Source organism: Lycorma delicatula, chromosome 4 (genome assembly GCF_047948215.1).
Source record: "Lycorma delicatula isolate Av1 chromosome 4, ASM4794821v1, whole genome shotgun sequence".
In the NCBI taxonomy this organism is placed as follows: domain Eukaryota; kingdom Metazoa; phylum Arthropoda; class Insecta; order Hemiptera; family Fulgoridae; genus Lycorma; species Lycorma delicatula.
In genome coordinates, this window is record NC_134458.1 from 61493171 (window position 1) to 61505540 (window position 12370).

General features: G+C 31.1%; 1 protein-coding gene across 2 annotated transcripts in view; it reads right to left on the reverse strand.

Moving 5' to 3' along the window:
- LOC142323456 (phosphatidylinositol 4-kinase alpha-like) overlaps window positions 1-12370 on the reverse strand; it is a 141593-nt gene that overhangs the window by 16203 nt on the left and 113020 nt on the right. For both annotated transcript variants that reach the window (XM_075363094.1, XM_075363095.1), the window contains 3 exons: window positions 12138-12258; window positions 10952-11095; window positions 1244-1373 (listed from right to left, as the gene is read on the reverse strand). In XM_075363094.1, coding sequence (XP_075219209.1) covers window positions 1244-1373; window positions 10952-11095; window positions 12138-12258 — 395 coding nt within the window. The remainder of the gene's footprint in view (window positions 1-1243; window positions 1374-10951; window positions 11096-12137; window positions 12259-12370) is intronic.

Genomic DNA, 12370 nt, shown 5'->3' on the forward strand with positions numbered 1-12370 from the left:
TTATCTAAATACTATTTACTACATACTATTTATTAAGATAAATAGTATGACAATACTATAAGATAAATATTATATTATTAATTAACATTTATATTAATGTTATTGTGTTACTATGATGAAGTCTAATAAGTAATTTATTAACATGTATACAAATATTAAATGTAAATATAGTATGTCAAAGTTATCTTACAGCAGTTCTTATCTTGGTCAGCAAGATAGTGGAATTTTCATGCATGCCTAATAGATTGTTTGGTGGATGGAAAAATATAAAATATACTCATACATAAGTACACACAGTCGTACTCTACTCCCACTGGATGACTATACAGATACATTTTCATCCTGCAAGTTAACTTTGACAAACTGTGAATATGTTTTTTTACATATAACTAAACATTTTTATTTTATTTTCATAATACACCAGATTTTTTATAGGCAAATGTAGCTTAAAAGTAGATTATTTTATAAAAAACCTTAATGTTCAAAGAACTAATACAATAATCCAGTGTTTTTCATATCTCACAGAGGAATACAGAAAAAGGGGAAAGGAAAAACATAAAACAATGATGAGTTGCAAATAACATAAAATGGCACTCTTAGAAAAATGTTCACTACAGTTAGCACTAATAATTCAAAAATAAAGTTTATATAAACAAAACAGGCTAATCAATTTTTACTAATAGTATAAATTAAATGAAATCAAAGAAATATAAATAAAAATGAGAACAGGTCGATGGGAAAAAATTCCAAAAATCAATGTGGAAAATTGTTGACTACCTTAATAATATTTTCATTTTAGAGCTAAACATATTTCAAAATGCTTTCTATAGTGACAAACGAACTAGTTCTAGCCAAATGTGTTGAATTCATCAATGTTAAAATATTTGTCTCATAAAAAATAAAAGAACAAATAAATAATGTTCATAATTGAACATATATCCATGTCCCACAATTACAATATCCTCACAGTGCATGTGATTGTAAACCCACTTATAACATCATTGGTTCAAATAACTGTATGTACGTACAAAAATTTCATTTTAATATCTTCACAAATACAAGATGTTTTTATATACCTGCTTGAAGGTGGAAGAAACAGTAAGAATTTCTGATTTTTAAATGATCCTTAATATGTATTATTAACATGATTCTGCAAGTATCAGACTCAATAGATTAAGATAGACACAATAATAATCATAAACTGAGACAACACAGTTGTCTCGGATGAAATAAATAAAATTACCTCTGCATTGGAGTACCGCTTTTATAGTCTATATCGAGCACCATCGCTTCAGGATTAGAAGGTAAATAGCAACCAGCTTGAACTTTTATCTTACTAAGTGCTTCCAAGCAAGCTCGCTTACGTTCTGGTCCTGAAAGATTCAATAAACCATAAAAAGTAAATAATTGTTGGGTTATACAGAACAGTTACAGAAGACACGAATACAGCATTCTCTCATTTTCTTAGAAATTTAAATAATTAATAATAAGCTCAGGATCTTTATTATCGCTTAGATACCAAAGAACACAAGGATTTAAATGTAAAACATGATGTGGATTATCTGATATTCCTCTAGATATGAGTTTTCATATATTACTTGGAAGGGAACCCTCAGTCAAACTTAAATGAAATATTTTACAAAAGTCAATTTTGTTATTTAATTCCTGTACCCCAAAATCTACTATAAAAATGAATCTCAGCAAGTAAATAACAAACTGATCCTGCAAGGTAGGAGAGAAATCCACATTTGAAATTTCAAAGCAAATGAAAGTTTTATAAAATCCTACTTGCTTAATTGGTTAAATTATTTTCTAAAGTTCACCTTCAACTAACAAAATCATAAAACCTGTTTTTCCAAAACCAGGGTAGAATCCATCCCCCAATCGAGATGAAAAAAGCAAACTTCAAGGAAAGTTATTTGTAACTTTATTTCCACGTGCTGAAACGTTTGCTAAATTTCAAAATCTTTTGCCAAAAGAGAAGTAAGGTAGAGTTTATACCCTGTTACTTTCTCTTTCATTAAGTGAATCCTGAGCATATAAAGACTAAAAATCAACTTTTCATTGAAGGCAGTTTCCCACCGGCAAATATCTCAAATGAAGACATTGTAGGGAGCTAATATTTCTATTACATAATGGCTATGTCATTTAAAGGTTCATTCTGCAAGTGTTGTTGAACAGGTTTGCTGTTCATGGATAAACTTATATAGAAAGTAAAAGACATAAACTGAAATAATACGATTTTGGCTTGAGTATTGAAATGCAAAGGTAGCATGAAAAAAATCAGCAGTTAAGAGATGTACTTTTGTTTACTATGAAAACCTATGTTACTGTTGTATTGGCTTCAGTCAATGTTTGGTGCAGATGTTATTTGTAAACTGGTTTTCATGAGCTTATAACTATAATTCCTGAATTTTGGTACATCTGCAAGAAAATTAAAAATTTAACTTTAAATTTAATATCCAGTCAATTTAATCATTTTATTTTTGCTTTTACTGCTTTAGAATATTTATCACTTCACTACTGTTAATATCAGTTATAAACACTTAATTTCTTCTATCTGAAATAAAAGTAATATCATTTAATTTTTCTGAAATGGAATACTCAAACTTCAAGGTTTCTGATTGAAGTTAAGATATTCTGGTCTAGGTCTCTCAAGATATAAGAAGGCTTTACACAAGAGACTATGAGTCACCAATAGGCTTGGTGTACTAAATCTAAGAGGCTGATTCTCTTAAGAGAATTGTGAAGATGTCTTTAGACGACAAAATCTCTGTGACTCTCTCAAGATCATAAATAAGTATTGGCCTGACTGATATTGATCATCAAACCAATGCGAGTTTGCATGATTTACCTCGACAGCATTATTTTCATTTTTGTTAACCTTTTGCAAGCACAGACAGCTGTCACAGTGACTTGACTAGCTTTATGTGATATTGTTTGGGTTTGGTTATCAGGTAACTTCAGTGGCCTTAAAAACAACCAGAAGGAAAGTGAATGGTTATACAGGTGAATGTAAATTATTCAGCTACAATGTTACAGTATTTACATGCACAGTGTTGTTTAGAACATTATTAACTTCAAACAAGTTCCACATGAGCACCTTTTGCAGTACGTAAAATGTCTAAACGATATTTGATTCCACGCCACACATTATGAAGAATATCTGAAATTATTCCATTAATTACACCTTTGATTCTTCTTTTTAGTTCATCGATGTTGACAAATTTCAATGTCAACACCCTGTTTGTGATAAGTCCCCAAAGTAAGAAATTAAATGGCGCAACATCAGCAGATCGAGGTGGCCAGGGAATCAGTCCATCATGGCCAATCCAATAGAAATTGTTCATGTAGGTAGTCCCTAACATGTAAATCCTGGTGGGTGGTGGTGATCCATCTTGCTGGAAGTAAACATTGTCCACGTTCAAGTTGTGATATTGTATACTCGTGTAACATGTTTAGTTAACTAGCACCAGTAACCACTGGCTCGGCAAAGAAAATGATCTGACTGCTTCATAAACAGTCAACTCACACCAAATGTTAATTTTCAGGATATCATGGTGTATTTGTTAAATGGCATGAGGGTTCTTGGCAACCCAAATCCAACAATTATGATGATTAATGTGACCAGAAACGTGGAAGGTAGATTCATTAGAGAAGATTACTTTTTCCAAAAATGCATTATATTCATTGACTCTATGGAAAATGTCCACAGCAAAATTGTAATAGCATGGTTTATTGTCATTTTTAATTCCATGCACCGAGTAATTTTGAATGCATGAAGTTTTAGATACTTGTGTAGAACCTTCATATTTGTTGACTACAGTATTCCCAGTTCTAAACTCACATGATGAGTTGATTTACCCAGGTTTCTCTTACTCGATCCACAACTGCTACAGAGACAGGAGGTCTGCCAGAACTATTTTGTGTACTACACTTCATGTATCCTTAAACTGCTGATACCAATATTTAATAGTTTTTATTAGGAGGATCACAGCTACACTCTTAACGAAAACATCTACAACAATAATAATAGATCCACTTTCATGAAACTGAAGTATGCACACTGCTTTCTCCTGCACAGTAGCCATTGCTCAACTGATGATCCCCCTGTCATTACATCGTGCCGACATGTTCAGTCAAGGTCACCAGTAACTCCAGTACTTACACTAATGTCTGAAAACAATCAACGCAAGTTACATTGCTGTTTTCATTTTTTATTAACCCCCTAAAATACACTGAATAATTTATGTCTATCAGTGTAAGAAGGTATCATTCTTATAATTCCTTTTGTTGGATATTTTTCTATTTTTCTGTATGTGCATGCGTGTTTGTGTGTATGCTGTAGTGGGGAGTTCCCCCATTCCCTTGTTCATGTGTGTTGCTCGTTCAGTTGGGTTCGTGAAGTGGACATGACATGTCAATCTAATACAATAAAGATGTCATAATTTTTAGTTACATTCAAACTGTATCATTTTATTATACAGTCCACTTAACCATTTTTATAACCAGCGTCCATTGGTCACTCAGACCGGATCTTATTTTACCAAAATAGAGGTGCAAATTGTTATTTTCAAGTGCAAACAAAACAGTGTAAATTTGTGACAATGTAATAATTTACAATTAATTCTTCAAAGCTATGTTCAGTATACTCTGTAATCTTTTCTAAAGCATCCAAGTTACAATAATTAGGATGTATAAATCTACAAACAGTTTTTGTTATTGCTGAAATGAACTGCGTCGTTACTCTTGTATACGTGCACGATTAACATAACGCTATTACATTCCTGTTGGAGATAAGCTGACCGCAGTTATGATATCGCTATGTAAACAAGATGAGTAAAGCATGTTATTTTTTAATCTGTTACCAAACATTCCTATAGTGAATCATAATCTTTATTCCAAATTTCCTTTATTATACACTTTATCCTACCACAAATTTAATTTCGTACTTTAAGTAATAATATAATTTTACTTAATTATATTGCTTATTCTTGTTTATTTAGTTGGCCTGTATAGTCATAATATTATTCAGTCCAATTCCTTATCACATGTCTTGATAAATTACATCATACAGTAGGCTACTATACAATTAATTTGTATAATATTAATTTTTTTTGTTTCATTTGCAAAAATGACTGAAATTAAGCATTTAATTAAACAATGTGGCTTAGTTAAAGCTAAGTTAACAAGGTTCAAAACATTTTTATCAAATGTAAATGAAATTACACAATTAAAAGTTAAACTCGCTAAGCTTGGATATTATTGGTCTGAGTTTGATAAAATTCAACTACAAATAGAATTACAGGATAACTCCAAGAATCAGACTAAAGAAAGGGAAAATTTTGAGTCTGAATTTTTCTCATTAATGTCTGCAGCACAAGACCTTCTTAAATCATATGAAACCCCACTTAACAGTGAAATCAAACCAACAAAAACCCAATCCGTATCAGTTAAACTTCCAGATGTAAAACTTCCTACGATCAGCAGAAATTATGATGAATGGGTGTCATTTCATGACATGTTTGTATCACTCATTCATTCTAAAGAAATGTCAGAAATTCATAAATTTCATTACCTCCGATGTTCTTTAAAGGGTGAAACAGCTGAGATTTTATCATCTTTAGAAAGTTCAACCGAAAATTAAGAGATTGCTTGGAAACCTTTTAAGGCCAGATATGGGAATAAAAGGTTTTTAATTAATAAATATGTAAATGCACTATTCAACATCTCTAGAAATGACAGAGAAAATTCTTTTGTAATTAAGAAAGCTTTTAGAGTGCATCAAAACAGATATGTGCTCTAGCAGGATTAGGGCAACCAACTCAGCACTGAGATACACTCCTAATTCATGTAATTACTACCAAATTAAATTTGGCTACCTTACGCAAATGGAAAACTCCTTAGAAATAAATCAGTTGCCAAAAACGTCAGAATTAGAAACATTTCTGCAACATAAATGTCAAGTTATGGAATCAGTTGCAATTAGCAAGTCTTATAAATCATATATGAACAATCAATTACCAAATAAAGTGCAACTACCAAAATTTAAATAATTTTCAAAAAATAATACATTATCCGAAAATTATCACATGTTTACAAAAAATTATTCTTTATGTAATCAACTATAACACCCAATTTATTTTTGTGAAGCTTTCAAAATGCTATAAATACCTGACCGTGAACTTGAGGTTAAAAAACATGGTCTGTGTGACAACAGCCTAAACAGTCAGCATAAAACTGTGTTCTGTCAAGCAGGCTCATAAAAAACATAGTAGTTTGTTACATTACATCAGACCAAATTTTAGTCTTACACAAAATAAGAATTCTGCCAGTGTCAAAGAATCATCCCTAGTGGTAATTTCACAACAAACAATAGTATCCACGTCAAATGTTAGTTTGAAGCAATCCAACCCTGTTGTCATGCAGTCAAAAGCCATTATTTTAGTGTTAGATATACATGGTAATTCTCATAACTGTCGCGTGTTACTTGAATGCGGTTCGCAGCCAAATTTCATCACTGAGAGAACTGCTAAGTTTTTAAGACTATCATCAAAGAAAAACATGTTACAAGTTAATGGTATAGGCAAGGCCGCAACCATTACAACTCATTCCAGAGAATGTATTATTAAATCAAAAGTGAACAGATTTGCAGAGAATTGAGTGTGTAGTTTTACCAACCATCACTCAACAATTACCCATAGTTCAAATCAGAAAATCAAGTTTGCAATTACCACAGAATTTGCTACTGGCTGATCCAGATTTCCACAAACCAAGTGACATTGACATGCTTCTTGGTCCAGAATTATTTGATGATATCTTATGTGAAGGAAACATTAAAGCAAGTGAATCAAATCCAACATTTCAAAATACCCAATATGGCTGGTTAATTTCTGGTAAAATATCAATCGATCAGCATTCAACAGTTTTAACATCTGTATGCCATCTATCCGCTTTAGATCATGTCAATGAAAACATTAAAAATTTTGAGAATTAGAAGACTGCAGCTCTACCGAAAAATAAATTACAAACTTTAAAAAGGAAATGACAAATTTTATGAAGAATTGTATGAAAATAATACAAGATCTATGGATAGTAGATGTTGTGTGAAGATCCCTTTGAAAGGTGATGTAAACCAACTTGGTGAATGAAAAACTACTGCAGTGCGAAGGGTTCTTTCTCTTGAGAAATGTCTGAATTCAAACTCTGAATTGAAATCACAATACATAAACTTCATGAGAGAATACAAAAACCTAGGGCACATGACAGAAATATCAGATGAAGAAGTTGCAGGGTCTAAATCATATTACATTCCACACCATTGTGTTAAATGGGAAGATTCATCCACAACAAAAGTAAGATTAGTTTTTGACGCTTCCAGTAAGACAATATCTGGGATTTCACTAAACAACTTATCCATTGTTGGACCTACGGTACAGTCAGATTTAATCAGCATTATCATCAGATTTTAGAAATCATGTATATACTATGACAGCTGACATAGAAAAGATGTATAGGCAAATTGAAATCCATGCTTCTTAAACAAATCTTCAGTTAATTGTATGGTGTGAAAACTTCAATGAAGAAAAAAAAACATACAAGTTGTTAACTGTGATGAATGGGTCTTCAAGTGCACTGTACTTAGCTACAAGAACTTTAAAGCAACTAGCTTTAGATGAAAAGGAAACATTTCCAAAGGCGTCTCTTGTAATAATAGATGACTTTTATGTGGATGATCTTATGACAGATGCATCTTCACTTCAAGAAGCAAAACAACTTCAGAGAGATCTAATTGATCTTGCTAGTCATGGAGGATTTCACCCAGAAAGTGGTGTGCAAATAATCAATTAGTGTCCAATATTCCGTGTGAAGATATACATCAGATTGATTACAACATCAATCAAGATCCTAGAGTTAAAACTTTGGGACTAATTTGGAATCCTGTAAAGGTTGCATTTCAGTTCTTATTCTACAAGGAAAGCCAAAGTCAAAAACCAACAAAACAAACAATCTTAGCTGCAATCGGACGAATGTTTGATCCTTTGGGATTATTCGGGCCTGTTGTAGTCATTGCAAAACTTATTATCCAAAATCTAACATCTTGTAAGGTTGGTTGGGATGTTGAGATTCCAAAGGACTTGCTAAACAAATGGAATTAATTTCAAGAAACCATTCAGTCATTTGTTGGTCTGGAAATTCTCACATGCCTCACATACAAAACAGAACCAATTCGTCAAGTTGAAATACATGGTTTTTCAGATGCATCTGAATCTGCATATAGTGCATGTATTTATCTGAAATCCATTGATGCATCAAATAAGATCACATTCAACTAAATTACATTAGAGTCAAAAGTAGTTCCATTAAAAAAGGTATCATTACAGAGGTTAGAATTATGTGGTGCGTTGCTTTTATCTGAATTAACGAAAATTACCACAAGTTCATTACTACAACATAATGCCTTCTCCAAGGAAATCAGTGATCTAAAATCCTTGAAACCAATTTAAAACAATAGTCAACTAAAACCATTAAATCCATATCTCGATGATAACAATATACTAACAGTCAGAGGTCATTTACAGAATTCCAGCCTCCATTTGACCAAATGAACCCCATCATTTTACCAAAGAATCATATCTTCACTGATCTGATAACCTGACACGTCCATGTCAAAAATCTGCATATTAGACCACAATCATTACTGAACAAGATTAGACAAAAATATTGGCCTATTGGAGGAAAAAACCTAGTTCATAGAATATTTCATCAATGTGTAAAATTTTTCAAAGCAAATCTCAAGGGGATCACCCAGATAATGGGAAACCTACCCAAATCACACGTAAATCCAAGTCTTGGACCATTTTTAAGTACTGGGATTGATTGCGGACCATTCTGGGTAAAATTATCCAGAAAACATGGAGTCATAGCTCAGAAGTGTTACATATCATTATTTGTTTATTTCAGCACTAAAGCCATTCATTTAGAGTTGGCTGAAGATTTATCATCAGATTCTTTCATCTCAGCGCTGAAATGCTTCATCGTGAGAAGGGGCAACCTAATGAAATATATTCTGACAATGGAACAAATTTTTTCGGGTCCCAAAGAGAGCTGATTCAGCTAGCGGAATTATTCAGAACTGAAAATTTTCAATCAAGTGTTGCACAAGTCATCCATTGAAGCTAGTCAATGGCACTTTCAACTTTGCAGTGTTCCACACTTTCGTGGACTCTGGGAATCATCAGTCAAACTTGTTAAGAGTCACATGAAAAGAGAAAGGTCAAACTGAGGCATGTGTAAATTCCCGACCCTTAACTCCAATATCAGACGACCCTTCCGATCTTTTCCCTCTAACACCAGCACATTTCCTAAGAGATGACATCTTTAGCAGCCTTTTAGAACCAAATTTGCAACCCTTTCCTGTAAACAGACTTAATCACAGGCAACAGATTTCAGCAACAAGTGCAGCACCTCTGTTCTCATTGGTCCAATGAGTACAAGAACAATCTTCAGCAATGAACAAAATGGAAAATTTCTACTCCAGTTCTGCAAGAAACCAATCTGGTCATCATCAAAGAGGACAACTTCCCTCCACTCCAATAGAAAATGGCTCACGTCATCAATATACATCCTAGAAATGATGGAAAAGTGCATGTGATGACACTTAAAACTTCAACCAGAATATTAAAAAGACCAATTTCAAAAATATTTCCATTACCAAAACAATAAGTTCATTGTTACATAAGTTCATATATAAGCATAAATACATAAATACATACATAAGCATATCTGAAATATGTTTATGTTCCAAATGTACATTTTTACTTAAATTAATGCGCCAAAATCAGCTACTCAAGTCCTGCCATGCAATTTTTAGTCCAACTAATGCATTATGTACTGATGTGAATAAAACATTATTTCATCATAAAAATTGTGAAACAGTAATTTTTTTTTATTAAATCCCAGATGTCTAAAGGAAAGTTTACAGATTTTTATAAATGAAATGCCAGAATAAAATTAAGTTTATTTTGTAAATTTCATTTATGAGAACCTCATAGCTATTTTTTTACCTTTCACAAATTATGATGTAGACAGTGAGTCAATCTATTACTGTACAAAAATAATCCTGTAAAATATTACACTCTCAATTTAACCATTTACAGCTCACCCAATAATGAAGTTATATAAAGTTATAACTAAAACCTTCTTCAAACTTTTAATAAACACAGTGAAAAAACAGTTATTGGCCCAGTGATTCCTGAATTTTAAGTAGACATCAGTAAATGCAAACACACAGATATTCTCATCTATATACAAAGATATACTGTATTCTTTTTTTACATACTTAAAAAGTAAGCACACCAGAGAAATGGACAGAATGTCTGGTTGTTTATGTGATATTTCCTAAATGGCTCAATCAATATTATGGATATTTTCTATAATTAAGTCATTGATATTTTAGTAAATTTTAAAGATAAACTGGATTTACTGGTCAATATAATATGAGCAAAATATTTATCTTTTTAAATGAAGCAATACTATAATAAATCATCACACTTCTGGCAGCAGTTCAACACTTCATACCCAATCTTTTTTAATAACGTTATTAATTTATTTTCTATGGAAATAAAATAATTTTCTGAAAATTAATAATTAATAACAATATACTTTATCTGATTTCATCTTTTGGTTATTTGAAAAATGAATGTCCATTCTCATATTTATTAAGGGGAAGAGTAGATAAACCCGGGTCAAATGATTTTACAATATTATCACTCTTATTAGTGAATTTCATTAATTATGGATTAAACAATTAGTAAATATGGATTCATATTTGCACTAACTTAGAAATCATACAGCTAAACATGCAAAGCACGGGCGCATATTGAATGCTTGTAATTAATAAAAAATTATAATTCATTAAATAATAATAAAAGTCAAATTTAATAATTACCTTTTGGAAATGGTCGTATTTGTCCAGAAATATTTGTTATTTCACTAAAAAAGTTGAATTCTCGTTCATAAAAAAGTTTAGCTGGTCCAGATAGTGATCCAACAATACTCTGAACCAGATTTTCTAAAGTATCATATAAGGTCACTAAAATAAAAAGTAACACTCAACATAAAATCAATGAACACTGAAAAATATAAAACACAATAAGAAATATTACATGAAAGAAAATGTCTACGTTTATTATTATTATTATTATTTTTTTTTTTTTTGTCAACGGTCTAGATCAGTACACTTTTCTGAACCATGCTATATCAAATTAACATTTTTACTCTTTAAATGCATAAATCACATTTCTGCAAACAAAAAACTGGGCCTAATTGGTGCTAGTTGCATAATTACAACCAATCACTTTGGACAAATGCAAATAAATTTATCTATTCAATGGAGTGCTCTATTTAGTGGATACATTTAAAAATACATTGTATTGGCAGTTCAATGCCAATAGATAGAGTATTTGAAGGTTTGCTATTGATGATATAGAGAATGTTTACTTTGTTAGGAGTTTAGGCTGAAACAGCATTTAGCTCTGATTTTGTTACCCATCAGCATCATTTATATTATCTGAGTACTTTTTTTAGAGTAATTTTGTAATACTACAATAACTTTTAATTTTATTATCAATATTTTATTGTTACATTAAGCTAGAATGCAGATGAAAGTTCAACTCAGAGAATTATTAATGATTAATTAACTCAGATTCTGAGAATGAAAAAAATGTGACAAATGTAATAATAAAAATGAACCACAGAATTAGGCTATATCAAATGGACAGAATGAAAATATGATTGCAGATTTAGATTTAATACAGTAAACTATACAATAAAAAAAGTTAAAAAAAGTTTTAAATTAAACTATTGTTGCATATAAAAAATTAACTTGCATATCAACAATAGCATTATATCATTTCTTTTTTTTTTTATATTAGTCAGTTAGTTTTTTAATTTCTATCTGCTGTTACTACTACATTGAAGAACTACAGAGTTGTAGTAAAAATAGTCATATCATACAACAAACAGTTCAGAAGCACAGTAGAAAATACATATTTTTCAGAGGTTTTGTAATCCACAGTCAATCATTATCTTACTTAAAATATGGTATACAGAATATAACTTAAGAATTTGCTTACTGTCTTTCTGCTGCATGTCTTCATCCATATACATATTTGTTTTCATATTCCATATTAGTTGATGTCCGACAACTTGAGATCTTTTTGCAATATATTTTATAAATTCTACAATATAACCCATCTGCAAAAAGTGAGTAACAATAGCATCCATTATTTTAAATGAAGGAATACAAAAAATAAATAAATAAACAAATATAAAAGTAAACAGAATAAAATAATTTAATTTAGCTTGA